This window comes from Tamandua tetradactyla, chromosome 9 (assembly GCF_023851605.1).
Source record: "Tamandua tetradactyla isolate mTamTet1 chromosome 9, mTamTet1.pri, whole genome shotgun sequence".
NCBI classification, from domain to species: Eukaryota; Metazoa; Chordata; class Mammalia; order Pilosa; family Myrmecophagidae; genus Tamandua; species Tamandua tetradactyla.
The window spans coordinates 93,834,099-93,854,132 of record NC_135335.1 but is presented as its reverse complement, the minus strand read 5'-3'; the positions used below and the strand labels follow the sequence as shown (position 1 = coordinate 93,854,132).

Here is a 20,034-nt window from a genome sequence, read left to right as displayed (position 1 = left end):
AGTTGTAACTGATGTTTCTAAATTCTGAGGTACTGAGCTATTTGTATATAACCTGGTTGTTCCCTGAAACTTCAGGTATTTATGTGACACCTGAGACTCAGAGCTATGAAAGTCAGCATTACCCCATTCAGCAATTGTTTTAAAAAAGCTGGAAAAAGTGATCAGACTTCATCTAGAGATATGAATGAAGTATATCTGGATAGGACTAAGGTAAATCAGAATACAGAGCAAAAGATGATGTGGCCCCTATTTTCAAACTTCAGCCTCTGTGCAAGACCAAAGGAAAAGATGTTTATTTGGTAAAAAAAGAAAAAAAAATTATATTCTGGGTAGTATATTTTCAAATTTAACTTGTATGGTCAGTTTACTTGAACAACATAATTACATGGAATCCTGAATAAGATGTGAGATCCTGTTGGTTTGTACAGGTTAGTGTGATGCCCTAATACATTCCAGGATAATATGGGCCGAGAATAAAAAAATATTTGCAAGGTTCCCTCGGGGGACTGGGGAAAAAGAGGAAATATTCAACTTCCCCATCTGGGGAATTCCTGATATTCTCACAAGCAGGGGGGACAATCAATTCAATAGGCTGAACCCTCAATCCTAAGGCTCACCCCTATGAAGCTTAGTCCGGCAAAGGAGAAGCTCAGTCTACTGATAATTATGCTTAAAAATCACTCTCAGGGAACCTTTGTGGCCTTTCTCTCTAACCAACTTGGCAGGTGAGCACCCTGCCCTCCCCACTAAGTTCTCCTAGGGGTGTAAATCTCCCCGGGAACATGGGGTCGACCTGACTCGAAAGTATGAGCCAGGACCTGGCATCAAGGGATTAAGAAAGCCTTCTTGACCAAAAGGGGGAAAAGACAAATGAGACAAAATAAAATCGCAGTGGCTGAGAGATTTCAGACAGATTTCAAGCAGTTATCCTGAAGGTTATTCTTATGTAATTTATAGATATTCCTTTTTAGTTTATGGTGTATTCGGAGTGGCTAGAGGGAAGTACCTGAAACTGTTGAACTGTATTCCAGTAGCCTTCATTCTTGAAGAAAATTGTAAACCATATAGCTTTTAAAATGTGGGGGTGTGATTGTGGAAACCTTGTGTCTGATGCTCTTTTTATCCAGCAAATGGACTGATGAGACAAAAAATAAATAAATGATGGGGGAGATAAAGAGTAAAAATTGAGTAGAAATACTGTGGGGGTCAATGAGAGAGAAGGATAAGGGCTATGGGATGTATGAGTTCTTTTTTTTTCTTTTTATTTCTTTTTCTGGAGTGATGTGAATGTTCCAAAAATGATCATGGTGAAGAATTCACAACTATGATGATATTGTAAGCCATTGATTGTATAATATGGTTGGATTGTACGTGTGTGGATATTTCTCAATCAAAATATTTTTTAAAAAATACATACAGCTAAGTTGACAGTGAAAGGTAGAAAATGATAAACCATGTAAACACTTCTAAAATATTAAATTTTATTTCACTTGGTGAATATCAAATAAAATAAATACTAACGAAATTTTTTTAATTTAAAAATTTTTTTAATTTTTAAATTTTAATTAAAAAAATTAAAAAGTGGAGAGTATAAAGCAAAAGATTTTCTAGTCAACAGAATCTGGAATGAGGGTAACTGCTTTCTAGGAGCAAACAGATACCTTTGAACTGGGGGGGTTACTGGCAATTCTATACAATAGGTTGAATGTAGAGGTAAATAAATGCACATCTTTTCTTTGTTTTCTCTCTCTTCCACTAAGAGTTTCACTCATTGGACTAACCACGCAAATAACCCCCATCACACCCATTCTCCTGCCACCATGTTTTGCAAGAAGCCAGGCTCAGTGCAAAAGGCAAAGAAACAGACCATATTCATTCAGAAAACCAGAAACACCAGCTAATTCATCACCAAACAGTACCAGTTGTAACTGAATCTCTGCTACAATAACCTGTGCTTTGGCTCTTCTCCAACTAGCATCTGATTTGGAGACACAACTGGATTATATGTGTCTCCAATTCAGCAGATTCTTAAGCAGATTAATAACCATCCAGTGCATGTGAGCTCTTCAAGGTCAGAAATTTTTTATCTGTTATACTTGCTGATGTATCTCCAGGACCTAGAACAATGTCTGGCACAAAGTAGGCACAATACATACATATCTGTTCAATCAATGAATGAGCATGTCTAAAAAGCTGACATGACTGCTAAATAATATCTATTTCTTTACTCAAATAACATACTAGATCTTTTATCTAGCCTAATTTCTGTTTTCTTCAGAAGCATGTGCCTTTCTCTCTTTGCAAATCTGCATACCTTGGTTCTTCCTTCATTCAAGAACACTGAAAACCCAAGAAGGATGAATTCTTCGTTTACTGGAATTATATTGAGTCCAGGAAAATCTGAGTTAAACATAATAGTTCATCTTCGAGGATCTCCAGAGTGGATTTCTCAGCAAAAATAACAAACATTTAAACTTCAAACCATATTGCACAAGATTTTAAAATACTATTAAGCTGTAAATATCATTAGCAACTAGTTGAGTTTAGACAAAGGATGAAATATATTTATATATATAAATATGCATGTCGCTTTAAAATCTGTGAAAAAATTCACATTATGAGTGGTATAAAAAGTTTTAAATGTCTTCTGGCAGTTAACTACTCCTTTGCATTCCTTCACTTCTACTCTACTCATCATACTTTACCATCACATTAAATGGAATTCATTCACTCATTCATTTATAGATTTCTCTTCTTTATAACTATAAACTCTTGAGAGTGGAAACTGGGCTTATGAATCCTTGTGTTTTCAGTACCTAGTAATAAATTTCTACTGATAAACTAGTAATAAATTTCTACTAATAAGCTAGTAATAAATTTCTACTAATAAGCTATTAATAGTCAAACATTAACATGAAAGCAATACATAACATCAATCAATCAAAGCTGAAAGGTAGCTTCATTAATTCAAAAGTCCTCTGTGATAATCCAAGTAGTAATGCTTTATAGGAAGAAAATTAAGCAGTGGTTAATTGCAAAAACAAAAAAATCACATTCCTTCCTAAGAATTACTCATTGTAAGCCGTATTTCTGCCTTACAATGAAAAGTTATAATATAATCAATTCAAAAATAGAGAAGTAAAGGGAAAGAACATCTCTGCTCTTATATCAGAAGAATTTTGTAATGAAATGCTTCCAAACACCACCCATGAGTTAGCCATGCTGCACAGGCATTCTGGGAAACGGGGAAGCGATGCTATTTTAACCACTAAAGAAAGTGTAAGTCGGGAACTTTCATGACATTCTAAAAGGAGCTCTTGTCATGAAACATCATGTGCTTCATTGTATAATCTCAGCTCTTTGCGAACTTGTTATGACTATGGCCAAAGTAAAGGAAAACAGGAGTGTCTCTAAATCAATCATGGGCCATGAAGCTAGACAGACTGTATGACAGATGCAATTTTTCTTGGCACCACATGGGCATAACTAATTGATGACAATCGTATGTCCACACTGGCACATTTCCAAGGGGGATGTGTGCAAATATGTCACCACATCTGGATACTAGGAGCGCTGGGGTCTGAGGCACAAAGACCTACTAGAACCAGAGGGCCAGCAGCTGCACTCAATGAACACCATGGGTGCGCCGCAGAGTGATGAAAGGACTAAATTACCACAAACTGTAAATACAGATTTATTTCATTAAAATACGAGGTAGCTGCCGCAGCCATCTCTTGTTCAAACAGACATTTGCCTCTTAAAAAAAACTGCGGGTATCTATGTATAAATGTATTCCTAACTTCATAAAGAAAAGTCCATTTCTCCCATGAAAAGATGATGACACACATAAAGCAAAATCAATAAAGTTTCTATGATTCCCTTTAAATAAAAGCAAAACTCCCACACAGAAGCTAGAAAGAAAACAAGGAAAAATGATAATCTACTGTCATCATGTTAGCAAGAACAGTCCTCTTCCATGTAATTCAACTGTGAGATTTATATCACTCTGTTACAAAATTCAACATGCTATAGGAAAAGATTCACAATATATTTCATATACTATCTGTCCTTTAATATGAAATAAACAGATATAAATGGCTAACTTTTCCTAACTCGCAAGTAAAGAAAACAGACTGAACAATAATTGCATTCTGATCCTACCTAATAAAATATTTTGAACAAACTATGTCAGCAATTATATGAAATGATGAAAAGCTCTCATGAGAAACCCTGATGTTCTATTCCCAAAATTGTCTCAATAAAAAACAAGTTATAATTGAGAAACTACTCACATATGTTACAATTAAATATCCCCTATAAATCTTAAGTCAAATAATTACTTTCTTCTTGCAGTGTGACAGAAACCATCCGACCACAGCAGTTTATATCATGTCCTCATAGATAAAATTCAAATTTTATTCAGGTCAAAAGCTAAAGATTCATCTGTCTTAACCCTTTTGTTTTCAGATCATTTTTCTTCATCCTTCTTATTTCTTTCTTAACATGTCCTGCCTCCCTTCAAGTAGCCACACAGTCCTATAGTGCTCTCCAATCCTGCACTGACCCATCTAACACTGGACTTTCTGCCTTCACCTACGCTGATCAACGAGATAAAAGAGAGGTAAGCCAAACTAATCATTCTCTAACCTAAAGATAACTAAGACATGAAAGCCACCTTTCTCTATTTTATTACATTTGCCACTCATCTCCTAAACATTTATGTGGTAATAGAAGGCATTACTAATACATTAGACTTCTTCACATCTGGATTGAATAAAGAAATACAATTTCTTTTCAAGAAAATATAAAAAGTTTCTTTAACACATCCTTTCCTATAGGTCTGTGAATGCTCTAAGTAACAAAACTATAACTAAAAGGGAAGCACAGTTTAAAACCCTGTATAAAAACAAGGAATAAGTAACTTAATTAAAAAAATTAATTCAATGACTTTTCTCATCTTTGATTCTTATTTAGTTCATCTAAGATTATCACTAATTATAGAAACCATCTATATCACAGAAATAGTGATCCTACCACAAAATAATCTTCTTTATGTATCTGAAAATCACAGACTGACTCTAGATTGCAGGAAGGGAAGGAAAAATATAAGGGGTGAGGGAACAAAGCAAGGAAGGATGTGCAGCTGTATATTCATATTGCTGACAATAAAACTTTTTTAGATAATCCTCTGGTTTCATTATCTAAGGCATTTTCACCACTATTAACAGCTGAGGCATTCAAGGCAAAGATCAGGATTCTGCATCCAATTCTTGCACAGTGTTGGACCTATTTTCCTCTCATCTACCCATCCCAAATCACAAGTATAAGGGTAACATCTAAAAGGAACTTTTATTAACAGACATTAATGCAGTTTTGTTCAGACATTAACATCTTGATGAGACAAACTAATTCTACTTAATGATAAAACAAAACTATCATGTCTTTCTAATAGGTGGTGCTGTGTAAATGAACAGCTAGTGAACCAGATTCCCCACAAAATAGGTAGATCTACCAATGATAACACCAGAGAGCTGCTTTACTCATTACCAAGTAAAAACAGAGTTCCAGAATGTGAAAGCTTAATGTGAGAAGAACAGATGCAAAGTACCCAGTGGTCACCAAGCTCATCACCCAACGGTCCTATTTTAATGTTCCCTAAACTCTTTATTGAAAGTCATGGGAAATGATGTAGGAATGAAGAGTCCTCAACTTTGCCATTCTGCTTAACATCTTACCGGCCTACCAGGAGGAGAGTCCAGTGACCACATGTCAAGAGGCAGGAACAGTTGTTACTCTAATTTGTATTTCAAAATGTATATGGCTTTAGAATATGAAAAATTTCAACTGCTTTTTCCATCGTGAGAATGTGGGAGCTAAATCAGCAAAAACATTAACCATGGCACATTTATTGCTGTCTCATTCTTCAAAGACCTCTTATTTGAGATCTTTGTTTTTTACTTCAGTTTGAACAAAACAAACCAAGAAGACATGGGTTGAGACTGTTCAAATGTCTTGCTTAACTTCCTTCTTCTCCAAATCAAACCACAAAGAAACAAGAATTGTTTTATTGCCCTGTCAATAAATATCCGGGAATTAGGTATATAAAATTACTCTTCCTAAAATAAGTCTATATTTAGGTTGATGTTATTAGACAAAGCTAGTGAAAACCAGTAGTAAGACTAAGACTAGTCTTCTGAAAGAACTTAGGTTCTTTACCTAAGATTACATATGTTAAGACTGCACTTATAAGACAGTAATCTAAAAAAAAAAGTTATTTTCCTTTTCATTCTCACATACATAAACCTTTACACACATTCCAAGCCTCTTCGTAAAAGCACTTACCTGACTTTTTTGCCTTGCTCAGTGAGCATCTTAACCAAATCAGCAATGGGGTACTGAGCTTTGGCTGCACAGAGACCATAGCCTACAAGAAACATTAAGAACACAGAAGAAAGTATTTTTTATTTCCAAACTGCATACAACCTCTCTCTTGATCAGAACATATTTTAATGCCAACACAGGCCATCAGTTGACAAGACTAGAAATGAGTGAAAACTTAGAGCCTGGATGTTTACAAACAGTGGTCTAAATTGCAAATTCAAAATCCAATGATCCTTCCTCCATCTTTTGTAGTTTCTCATACTGTATGCTCACACCCCAACACATAGAAATACACAATCCCTTAAACTCACATATGTTTTTAAACTTGGCTTTGATGATACTGCCAGCCTCTTGTTCCCATCGTAACTGCTCCCCTCCTAATTCTTTGTCTTCCATTTCCTGGAAGAGCTGTTCTGTTTTCCCCTTTAAACAACAGAATTCCCAGGACTTCAACTTTCCCCTCACGCTATCTGTGAAAAATCTCAGTGAATTCGATGGCTTCAACAGCTCTGTGATGAGTGCCCAATCTGTCTCTAGCCTTGACCTGTCATTTGCACTCTGGTACAGCATGTCCAGTATCTCACCTCTACTGCAAACTCAGTGTTTCCAAAACAGAGCTTAAAAATTTCCTTCCCCATCAAAAATGTTCTCCAGACATTCCTGATCTCACTATAGGTATAATAAAACTTCAGTTGTCTTCCTTCTTTAATTCATACTTTCTGTCCATTCTGCCTGTACAATGAACAGCTGTCCTCACTTTTCTATTGCCATTTTTTTTTTTTTGCAAATGCCACATCTCTGCTCTATTCCTTCTCCCTTCCCTTACTACCATCCATTTTCAGGGTTCAAAACAAATCCTTGCTTCCCTACAAACTTTCTTAGGTTATACACGGTTAAAAGTAGTCCTCTTGCATTCACCATGTATTATTTATCAATGTATCTGACTTCTTCACCAGATGGAAAACTCTTGGAGGGAACAGACCATGTCCCTTACTTCTTTCCACCTTTATACTCCAGCACAGTGTTTCTCAACAGGTAGTACTGATGCCAATTTGGGAGGGACAATTCATTCAGTGAAATGTCCCAGGCATTATAGTATATAGTATATTATTAACCTGCTCCCATCTACTACAGGAGCAGTTCCTTCTTTCTGACAACCAAAGCTCAACCCCACACATTTTGAATGCCCCTAGAAAGTGATATTATCCACAGCTGAGAGGCCTTGCACCTTAACTACAATTCTGCAAATGCTTGTTATTTATATCATAGTACCCAATCAGCTAGCAAACTGCACATATGTCAAATCAGTAGATAACCTTTATTTAAAAACCTCATATGATAGCATAATAGTTTAAAATACGAATCTGAAATCAATCTATTATCTGCAATAGCACAGCTTTCTATACAAAGTGGAAAAGAGCAGGACTCAATCTCAGAAAATTAGAAAACTAAGGACTGGAGAGACTAAGTGTCTTGGCCAGTGTCATGTAAATTGTTAGAGGCAAAGTAAAGGAAAAAGTAAAGTGTTACGACCCCTCAGCCTAAGGTTTTCTTCTAGGCAATATTACCTTGCCTTTTGGAAATTGTGTGATTACTGATGTTTTCTAAAATACTTATTTTTTAAAAGAAAGAGAAGTTAACATTTACTGAATGCCTAATGTGTAAGCACTTTCATATATTATAGGCTCAAAATTTTTGACAATAGGCTCAAAAATTACTGAGGTGAAACATGTCCAGAATTACAGAAAGACATGCTAGAACCCACTATATCAATTTGTGGCATCTCTATGTGATCACAAAAATATTAATCTATACCAGGAATTCTCAATATTTTTACTTAATAATCATATTTTAAATTTCCACTATGTCTGAAACAATGAGCTAAGTAGTTCCCAGTCTAGTTAAAGAAATTATTTTTAATATAATCAATTACAAAAGCTATTATAGGTTGTTTGTTTTTTACCTGGGGTAATAATAATATTATTAGCTTCTCGAATCATGTCAATCGCGTTGTCAAGGTTGATTTCTGTATGTGTGCCAGAAATTTCCATGGGTTTTCCACCAGCTGTGGAAGTGGTGCCATAGCCTCCAAGAATCACATTAGCCAGGGAACGATTCATTGCCTAGAGAGCAAAATTATCAGCTGTGAGGGTTCAATCCACATAATATTTTGAGAATGCTATGAATCTTGTACACACGACATTCAAATCATTTAAGTAGGTTTATTTTATTATTTAAAATATTGTAACCAGATAAACTTGATAGAGCTGCTGAAGACTTAAAAAATTTAAACTTCAGAAGATATCCAGGAAGCCACATGTTTTTTCCCCATCAGATCAATTGCACGTGGATATATTTTCAATAAAAGAGTTAATACAAAAAGAATTTAATAGAAAATTACCAATAAAATTAAAGAATGAATGAAAAATTCAGATCTGCTTATTATCTGAATACCTATGGAACAAATTCTGCCTCCACATTTACACATATTTCACCACAGTAAAAGAGCACTAGAGGAAATGACAGTAATAAGAAATTTTACAGGATGACCCTACAGATCGCTCTGGTGAATTCTGCTACCAGCCACAAAGCTGTCAAGCGGCAAATGGGAGGAATAAAAAGGATAGGGATCCATTTCATTTAGTACTCTGCTGCCCTCTGTCGTCAAGAAAAAGAAAGTGGTGTTTAATTACTGTCAGGTTATCCAAATAAATTACAAATGAGAATAAGCTGTAAAAGAGGTAACTGGACTGATCATTACAGTCCTAAAATATTTCACTTCCAAAGAAGTAGATGAATACGTTTTTACACTGTTTCTTTAAAATCCACACCTACCCTTTTAACTAGAAAAATAACCTCAAGAGAAAAATAAGAAGACATTTCTCATTGCATGCTCATTTAGAATTATCTGGCAATATACCATACAAATGTCAAAATTGAAATACATGACAATATATTATTTGATTTTGAAAACAGTTCATTTGTAGACCTAGGGCATGGTGTGGTAAAAGAAATAGAAAAAGAAAAAGGCAAGGGGCTAGATACTTTTGAGAAATCGAAGGATTTTAAGCATTAAAATTGCTGACCTATGTGATTAGAGCAGTCCTTCTATGGAGTCATTGCTGAATTTATCACTTCAGAAAGAATTCAGGGCTGTAATAAACATATCATTGATCTATTATTGCTCATACCCATTAAAAGCTATGTGTTCATCTGTTATTATAAAAAAAAAAAGTTAATGAAAGAGCAAAAAGCACCTGGTGATCCTCAGTGATAACTGCCACATCAGAAGAAACATGGACACCTGTGCAAACATGACCCAGTATTTTACCACCGACATTTACTGAAGTGGAGAGGTGTAATGACAGGGAGGTAATGAGATGCAGAAGATGAACAGAGAGCCACACTTTACTAAAGGTGGCATACAGATAACATAAGTTTCAAGGATCAAAATGTCAGAATTATTTGCAATTGTTCTTTCTGCCTAAGCTGTTTATCAGATACAACATTTATACATACACACACACACACACACAGGCACACACAGATATACATACTGTTAACAGATAAGAGGATCATTTAAAAATTAAGGTAATGCTTTTAATTCAATAGTCCCAAAATGACACAAAGTTTTAAATTCTTAACTCATCCTCCATACTTAAATCCAAGATTTAAGGAAAATCCAAGCATTCACTACTGAGACCTCACAAACACTCAACAGTTTTTGATTTTGATAAGTTCTTTCTAGTTTTTGAATTACAGGATTCTGAAGTTAAGCTACCAAAAACATGTTCCACCGAATTTTTGCACTCAAAAGTTAATTCAGGAGGGCAGTGCAACAGTGGCTCAATGGCAGAGTTCTCGTCTGCCATGCCGGAGACCCGGGTTCAATTCCCAGTGCCTGTCCATGCAAAAAAAAAAGATTAATTCAGGAGTGCATAGGTGATTCAGCGGTAGAATGCTTGCCTGCCATGTGGGAGACCTGAGTTTGATTCCTGGCCATGCACTTCCAAAAAGAAAAAAAAAAAAAGCTTATTTGAAACTCTGTTTGGGTCACTGATATATTTCTGTTACAGACAATTTACAAAAATAAAAAAGTCAACCATCCAAAGAGGCTCTATCATTTACATCACACTGTGCTATAGAGGGACAGTCACTCTATTCCAACTTAGCTTAAAAGGAATCATTCTTTTCTAGCTCTAAAACTAAATAGAGGAGAAGAAAGAATTTCTGAGGTTATTTAATTAATATGTACCACTTCTGACGGCATCTTAAGGAGAAAAGAAGGGATCCACACAGTAGTTTCACAAAATTAACCTGGTAAACACCTAACCACAGTTATATCACCATAAACCTCATTCCATGTGGTCTCTTAAAAACTAAATTATTTTTCACCTCTGAATTTACCATTGCAACTTCATTTTCAACTAAAGTCCAGGATTCATATTCATATTCATTCTCTCTCTCTGTCTTTTCTTTCTTAACTGATTAATGGGACTATCCTGTGACTGTTCATCAGCAGATTCAAAAGTTTCCAGTTCTGTAGACAAAGTCTTTGCAATACTTTCCAAGACTGTTCCTTTTAAGTGATCACATTCTATTAGGAAAATTGTAGGCAACATAATTCCAGGCACACTTTTAAGAAATAAATCGAAAAACAAAGGAAAGTTCATACAACAGACAAAGCCAAAGCAATAATACATATGTCATTTACCAGCATCTCTCATTTCAATCTTTGTAGGCGTTACTTCATCCCAAAGAGAAAAAAAAATATTTTGGACCTGGATTCTGAGCTTCTTCACTGTGTGCTGTTTTCATTTGGAAACAAACTGCAAAGCGCGAAAATCAGAAAATAGAGTCTGAAAACGCTGCTCCATTTTGCAAGCCCTCCGTTTCCCAGACAGTCTGGACACTGTCTCAAGTACAAGAACTGTAAAATCTTAAAGAGGTCAATGTCTATACGATATCTATATATAAGCAAATCATTCAGTTGAGCTGATTGTTTGGACACTGTTGACATTTCTCTGTGTTTAAAATATTAAGAGTTGCATAACCACAGCATTAGGCTGAGGACACCCAAAAGAATTCTTTGTCAGAACAAAAATCCAATTTTAGGGGTTGCCGGTTAGCCACTTGGGGTGCATTCATTCCCTCTCAAGCAATAAAATCATTCTGTTCTGGTTTGGAGTTGCAAAGCTTCCTTCAATAAATAATAAATTGATTATGGCGGACATAAGGGCCACACATTAACCCTAATGTATCTGTTGCACTAACCTATCCAGAGAGAATTCCAAACTATGGAATGAGCTAACAAATAAAAGACACATCCAATACTAATTTAATGAACATTATATCCTCTTGAATCACCAGGTGCTAGGTCAGGATCCATAAAAACAAAGGGGAATAATAGATGGTGCTTTAAATACCTTCCCCATAAAATGAGACTAAGATTTCCTACCTCTAGAATTAACATGAGGATTAAATGAACTAATATTTGTACAGCACCCAGTATTTTACTATGCCCAATTGTGGGTAATTATTTCATTCTATTAGTAAGATGAACCACCTTGAGTTCATGAGCATCAGCCTCGAAGAGAAAATCTCTCATAATAAAGAAGCACAAGCTAAGAATGAATGAAGGTTAAGGTAGAAAATCAGATATCAAGAAAATTTAGAAGGAAATAAAATTTCTATCTGCAAAATCTAAAAATATGGCAAGATTCTTTTTGTTGGTTTATCATTATTTGTTTTGTAAGAACACCTAGAATAGAGAGTGTGCAGTGAGACAAGCACTCCCATGCATCACAGTGTATCCTGTGCAGAAATCAATTTATCAATCTCAAAAGCCATCAAAAAGATCTTACCCACTTTGACCAAGTAATTGTACCTGGAAAAATGGAACCTAAGGAAATAATCACAGACTGAGAGAAAAATGATACAATGACAGAGGCACACATAGGAAAAGAGTACATTCAATAAGTGATTCTTACCACCTTATTCTGGTTACTGTTACTAGAACTGCTACTATAATAGCTACTGCAGTTATTGTAGCTACCCTAACAATAAAAACAAAAGAAACTAAATAGAGAGGGAAAAGTAGAGGAGACAGATAGATAAAATTGAGGGAATACTGCTGATAAATAAAAGAACCTGAAGAAAACCATTTTTTTAAATGCTAAATAAGGGCAAGAAGGTGCCTATGATGACATACCAAGAACTCCCCAATGTTAGTATGCCTCTGGCTTTGTAAAAAAGTGAAATCTTCCCACTTAATTTTAAAAAACAGTTTTCTGACAGCGGGTTTCTTAAATAATAATGAAAATCTGCTCCCCTCTGCTGGTCACTCAGATTCACCAAAGAAAGCAAACTCAAACTATGGATTAAAAGGTCATTTTTCTAAAAAACTGCATATCTAATACAGTGAATAAATGTCTTTCTTCTTCATAAATGTTAATTTTTTTAAATCCCAAACTATGACAATTTTCAAACAGAAGGCAAACCTCCACCCTTCCAAATGTCCCTGAACAACTTGGGTAATTTAAAAATCTGTTTGCCTGTTTGGAATATAAGCTATCAAATCCTTTATTTATTTTGCAATATGGCCAAAGAAAGAAAAATATTTTTATCATAAAAAGCTAACTTCACCATGCCAAATTATAGTGACATTTTTGACCACCTGTAAGGAAAATATCGAGCTGTAAAATAAGTTGTTTTTCATCCTGTAATTAAAGAACGAAGGTGAACTAAGTATCCTTCTCCTGTCTGAATTATTTATCAATGTAAAGGCACAAACTGATTCTACTCATTTACATGCTTGTACTTTTAAAGTCATTCAAAACTATTATTTAGAGAATAATATCTACAATTGTAAAATGTCTTCTAGTCAAACCCCTAATTGTTTATAGGATTTCTTCTTGCCATCAAGGGGAGAATTAGAAACAAAAAGGAAACTAGCAAAAGTACTGTTAGTTTTTCCTATTTATTTTTCTTGCAATCATTTTGACCATATAACATCAACATAGGCGCTCTCCCGAAAGACCAGCGGGATGTAGACTGGAACAAGCTTTCCGGGACAATATGGCAATATTGATCACAATATTGTTCACAGTATAAACAGCCCATAAACATAAGCACACACTTTCACTTTTAAGAAACTATCCTGCTGTGTGAGTGTGAAAACCTCGTGTCTGATGCTCCTTTTATCTACCTTATCAACAGACCAGTAAAACATATGGAATAAAAATAAATAATAGGGGGAACAAATGTCAAAATAAATTTAGATTGAAATGCTAGTGATCAATGAAAGGGAGGGGTAAGAGGATGGTATGTATGAATTTTTTTCTGTTGTCTTTTTATTTCTTTTTCTGAATTGATGCAAATGTTCTAAGAAATGATCAGGATGATGAATATGCAACATGTGATGATATTGTGAATTACTGATTATATATGTAGAACGGAATGATCATAAGTTAAGAATGTTTGCGTTTGCTTGTTGCTATATATTTTTTTTAATTAATTAAAAAAAAGAAAGAAAGAAACTATCCTAGAAGTCAGGACAAAATGGTAGCGTAAAGAGGTATGGAATTTAGTTCATACTCCAGAGCGGCTAGTAAATAGCAGGAACTAACAACTGTTTCAGTGACTCCTGTGACAGATACCCAGTCTGGGATGGGTGAAAGGGCTGAGATCACAGAACAGAACAGTAAGTTCTCCCAAGACATGGAGGTTGGTGTCCCTCTGCCACTGGGACAGTAGGCTATTTTGGAGTTACTTCCCTATGGGGAAAAGAAGCAGTCTCTATTAGAAGCAAGGTAAGGTAGATCAACCAAGCTGCAACTGCAGAGTTAATTAACAAATTCAGACTGCTGAATACAAGCTCCAAGTACAGATAAACCTGGAGCAAGCACAAAAGGAACCAGGAGGTTTCTCCTCCACAGAGAGGTGGTTGAGATGACAGGAAGGAAAAAAAAGAGATTTTTGGATTTGGCTGAGCTCAGAATATTGGAAAAGGGCTATGCCCCAAGAAAAGGAATACACAGAACTGGGCAGCAAATCCGGCTCTTGATTGGTAAACCTGGGATTGGAGTCTGGATCTGAAAAGGATTATTTTCTTCCCCGTTCCCACCCCTGGTCCTTTTTTTTTTTACTTTGCAGCAGCCCATTAGGTAAAGCTGCAGGCAATCTCAGGTTCAGCACTGCCCCACACAACAGCAGAGTTAAGGTATGTTTCAGCGACAAAATCACTAGTCAGGTAAAGGAGATAATTCCCTAAAGGGCATATCTCCCCCAAGAAAAGGGAGGGGTAGGGCTTAGCACAAGTAGGGATTCTCATTTAAAAATTCAGATCCCAGAGCCTATAAAGCAGAAGCAGCTTAAGCCTGCCTTCTACCTCAGTCTCTGTAACAACCACGTCCCCAGCAGGGACAGGGGTCTGCTGAGAATGTAAAGGCACTACACAACTTTAAGCCGACTAGTGACATTTTCTGGGCAGGATAGGAAAAGAAAAAAAGAAGCCTCATAGGAAAGACTGCCAGTGTGCTGGGTCTCATCTTCAGGGAAACTTGATACTGGTTAAACCTTCATCTTGAGTACTGGGCCTGATTTGTCTAGGAAAATCTGATTGGGATTGATCCTACCTGGCAGGGCTAGATCCAGAAAAACAAGAGCTCAAAAATTCTGATCAGTTAAACAGAAGTTATGCTAGACGTCTGAAATAAGTTGAACTGAATGTCAAAAAAATCAGAGAACAAAGCCAATCAACAACAACAACAAAAAAAACCCTAGGCAAAAGAGAGAAAATGACCTCCAGAATAAACTAATCAAAGAAACCAGATGCTTAGACATCAGCAAAAAATTCATGAGTCATATAAGGAAGCACAAAGATATGGCCCAGTCAAAGGAACAAATAATTTAAAGGAGATATGGGAGTAGAAATAACTAATTAAACTTGTTCAAACAAGCATGCTAAAGCAATTCAAAAATTAAATCAATGAGGTGAAGGAAAATAAAGCAAAAGAGATGAAGGAGTTAAAAAAGACACTGGGTGCCCATACAGAAGAACTCAAAAGCTTAAAAAAACAAATGGCAGAATTTATAGGAATGAAAGACATAATGGAAAAGATGAAAACACAATGCAGACATACAACAGCAGATCTGAAGAGGCAGAAGAAAGGATTAGTGAACTAGAGGACAGGACATCTAGATTCCTACACACAAAAGAACAGAGAGGGAAAAGAATTTAAAAATATATGAGCAGAGTCTCAGGGAACTGAATGATAACATGAAGGGCACAAATATACATGCCATAGGTGTCCCAGAAGGAGAAGAGAAGGGAAAAGGGGCAGAAAGAATAATGGAGAAAATAATCACTGAAAATTTTCCATCTCTTATGAAAGACATAAAATTACAGATCCAAGAAGTGCAGCATACCTGAACAGAATAGATCTAAATAGACCTGCCCCAAGACACTTACTACCCATATTGTGTAATGTCAAAGACAAAGAGAGAATTCTGAAAGTAGCAACAGAATAGCAATCCATCACATACAAGGGAAGCTTGATTAGACTGTGTGCAGATTTCTCAGCAAAAAACATGGAGGTGAGAAGGCAGTGCTATGATATATTTAAGATACTGAAAGTGATAAACTGCCAGCCAAGAATTCTAATGTAGCATTATTGTGCTTCAAAAATAAGGGAAAGTTTAAAATATTTTCAGACAGACACTGCAAGAGTTGTAAACAAGAAATCTGCTCTACAAGAAATACAAAAGGATACTACAGACAGATAGGAAAAGACAGGAGAGGTATGAAGAAGAGTGTAGGAGTGAAGATTATCAGTAAAAATAAAAAGACAGAAAAAAATAAGATATGACATATAAAATCCAAAGGACAAAATGATAGAAGAAAGTATGCCTTTATAGTAATAGCATTAAATGTTAATGAATTAAACTCCTCCAATCAAAAGACAGAGACTGGCAGAATGGATTAAAAAACAGGACCCATCCATTTGCCATCTACAAAAGACTCACTTTACCCAAGGACAAAAATCAGCCTAAGTCAAAGAGGAAGGCTAAGGGCATGTATGTCACCAGAAGGAAAGATAGGAGATAAAAACTGGGAGTGCACAACTTCACAAAAGCTAGAGAGGACAATGATGGTGACTAAATGTACAAGTACAAGAAAATTTTACATGAGGGAGAACAAATGAATGTCAATATTGCAAGGTTTTGAAAATGGGATGGCATACGAAAAAAAATACAATCAATGCAAACTAGGGTCTATAGTTAACAGTAAAATTGTAATATACTTCCATTAATTATAACAAAGGCAATATACCAAAGCTAAATGTCAATAAGAAGGGGATATAAGAGAGGTAGGGGATTCTTGTTGCTGTTTCTCCTTCTTTGTGTGTGAGTGTGTGTGTGCTTTTTTCCTTTCTTTTCTTTTCCTCCTCTTCTTTCTTGGGGAAGAGTTGGAAATGTTCTCATATAGACTGTGGTGGTACATGCATAACTATCTGATTATTCTAGAAGCCACTGATAGTTTACTTAGATGGCTTGTATGGTATGTGAATAAAACTGTTTAAAAAATAAACAGAAAGTTAAAAGTGCTGGATAAAATGTAGAGAGAGAGAAATGTACCTATTCATTGTTGAAAGGGAAATAGAATGGTGTAGCTCCTCTGGAGGGCAGTGTGGTGGTTCCACAAGCAGCTAAGTAAAGGGTTGCCGTATGATTCTGTAACCACATTATTAGGTGTACACTTGGAAGAACTGAAAGCAGGGAAACAAATGGACATTTGCACACTAGTGTTTATGGCGACAGTATTCACAGTTTGCCAGAGATGAAGGGGGCCTAAGGGTACACTGACTGATGAATGGAAGGGCAAACAGTGGTATATACATACAACGAAAGATTGAGTGGCTGCAAGAAAGAATAAAGCTGTGAGGCATGCAACTAGGTGAATGAATCTTGAAGAAATTAACCAGACATGAATAGGCAAACATTTTAAGGCCTCACTAATATGGACTAACTATATTGTGCAAAATCTAAGAACTAACTTGAGAGCACAGGTTATCAAGGAATAGAACTTGGGCAGAGAGGACAATTGAAGAGTAAGGAGTCAAGATGGTGGCTTAGCAATGTGCACGGTTTAGTTCGTCCTCCGGAACAACTACTAAATAACCATAAACAGTACAGAACAGCTCCTGGAGCCATGTCAGTGACCAGACACACAGCATACCCCAGTCTGGACCAGATAGACTGGCTGCAAGCCTCCCCAAAACCATGAGTACCCCACGCCGCGGCAGCCAGCGCCTGGCGCCCCTCTCCAATAGAAGGCTTCCCAGAGGGAAAGGAAAGAGACTCTAAACCTGGTCAAGCGGAGTTCGCTCATTCAGCTCACGGAAAAAGAGGAAAGGGGGAGGAAAGAGAGGTTTTAGTGGCTGTGTTTCTTGGCAGCCTCTGGATTTAGCTGCAGGACTTCTTGGGCTGCAACTACCCCAGGCATAGGCAGAAATGGGCTGCTTTCAGGGCTATCTCCCACCTGTGCCTTCCCCAGGGGAGGGGTGAAGCCCAACTCAAGTGGAATCCCTCTCTCAAGGAATTCAGACCCCAGGGCTTGGCAATTTGAAGCCATTAAAACCAACCTACAACCTCTCCTCCGTCTCTACCATGCCCCCAGCAGGGAGAGTCTTCCAAAGTTAAAAGTGCCACAACATCTTTTGCTGGTGCGACCCACAGGCAGACGCACCACATATTGGGCAGGATAAGAAAAACAGAGCCCAGAGACTTCACAGCAAAGCCTTTTAACCTGCTGGGTCTCACACTCAGGGAAAACTGACGCAGGTGACTCCTTCCCCCTGATAGGAGGCCAGTTTAGTACGAGAAAACCCAGCTGGAGTCTATAATACCTACGTAGACCCTCCTAAGGGTGGGGAGGGAAAAGGCACCATACAAGCAGGGCAAGAAACAAGAAAACAAGAACTGAAAAACTATCCTCTGTTAAACAAAATCTAAGCTACAGGTCCGGAAAAAGCTGAACTGAAGGTCAAAGAACAGATAGACAGCAAATTCATCTAGCAAGAAAACCCTAGGTAAGCGAAGTGAAAGCAATCTCCAGAATAAACTAATTAAGGTAATTAAATGTCTAGACGCCAGCAAAAAATAACAAATCACACCAGGAAAATTGAAGATATGGCCCAGTCAAAGGAACAAACCAATAGTTCAAATGAGATACAAGAGCTGAAACAACTAATTGAGAATGTACGAACAGACATGGAAAACCTCATCAAAAACCAAATCAATGAATTGAAGGAGGATATGAAGAAGGCAAGGAATGAACAAAAAGAAGAAATGGAAAGTCTGAAAAAACAAATCACGGAACTTATGGGGATGAAAGATGCAGTAGAAGAGATGAAAAAAACATGGAAACCTACAATGGTAGATTTCAAGAGACAGAGGTTAGGATTAGTGAACTGGAGGACGGACCATCTTAAATCTGACAAGATACAGAAACTATGGGGAAGAAAAAGGAAAAATATGAGCAGGGACTCAGGGAACTGAATGATAATATGAAGCGCACAAACATATGTGTTGTGGGTGTCCCAGAAGGAGAAGAGAAGGGAAAAGGAGGAGAAAAACGAAGGAAGAAATTATCACTGAAAATTTCCCAACTCTTATGAAAGACCTAAAATTACAGATCCAAGAAGTGCAGCATACCCCAAAGAGAATAGATCCAAATAGACGTTCTCCAAGACACTTACTAGTCAGAATGTCAGAGGTCAAAGAGAAAGAGAGGAACTTGAAAGCAGCAAGAGAAAAGCAATCCATCACATACAAGGGAAACCCAATAAGACTATGTGTAGATTTCTCAGCAGAAACCATGGAGGCAAGAAGACAGTGCGATGATATATTTAAACTACTAAAAGAGAAAAACTGCCAACCAAGAATTCTATACCCAGCAAAATTGTCCTTAAAAAACAAGGGAGAAATTAAAACATTTTCAGACAAAAAATCCCTGACAGAATTTGTGACCAAGAGACCAGCTCTGCAAGAAATACTAAAGGGAGCACTAGAGACAAATACAAAAAGACAGAAGAGAGAGGTGTGTAGAAAGAAGGAAAATTAGATGTGACATATAAAATACAAAAGGCAAAATGGTAGAGGAAAGTACTATCCAAACAGTAATAACACTAAATGTTAATGGATTGAACCCCCCAATCAAAAGACATAGACTGGCAGAATGGATTAAAAGACAGGATCCTTCTATATGCTGTCTACAGGAAACACATCTTAGACCCAAAGATAAATATAGGTTGAAAGTGATGAAAGGTTGGGAAAAGATATTTCATGCAAATAACAACCAGAAAAGAGCAGGAGTAGCTATACTAATATCCAACAAATTAGACTTCAAATGTAAAGCAGTTAAAAGAGACAAAAAAGGATACTACGTACTAATAAAAGGAACAATTCAACATGAAGACATAACAATCATAAATATTTATGCACTGAACCAGAAAGCCCCAAAATACATGAGGCAAACACTGCAAACACTGAAAAGGGAAATAGACACATCTACCATAATAGTTGGAGACTTCAATTCCCCACTATTATCAATGGACAGAACATCTAGACAGAGGATCAATAAAGAAACAG

At 36.5% G+C, this 20,034-nt stretch overlaps 1 protein-coding gene across 6 annotated transcripts in view; it reads right to left on the bottom strand.

Moving 5' to 3' along the window:
• The window catches only part of NNT (nicotinamide nucleotide transhydrogenase), a 108,193-nt gene that overhangs the window by 18,101 nt on the left and 70,058 nt on the right, over window positions 1-20,034 (bottom strand). For all 6 annotated transcript variants that reach the window (XM_077117111.1, XM_077117109.1, XM_077117112.1 and 3 more), the window contains exons 18-19: window positions 8,345-8,504; window positions 6,343-6,424 (exon numbers count right to left, since the gene is read on the bottom strand). In XM_077117111.1, the coding sequence (XP_076973226.1) occupies window positions 6,343-6,424; window positions 8,345-8,504 (242 nt within the window). The remainder of the gene's footprint in view (window positions 1-6,342; window positions 6,425-8,344; window positions 8,505-20,034) is intronic.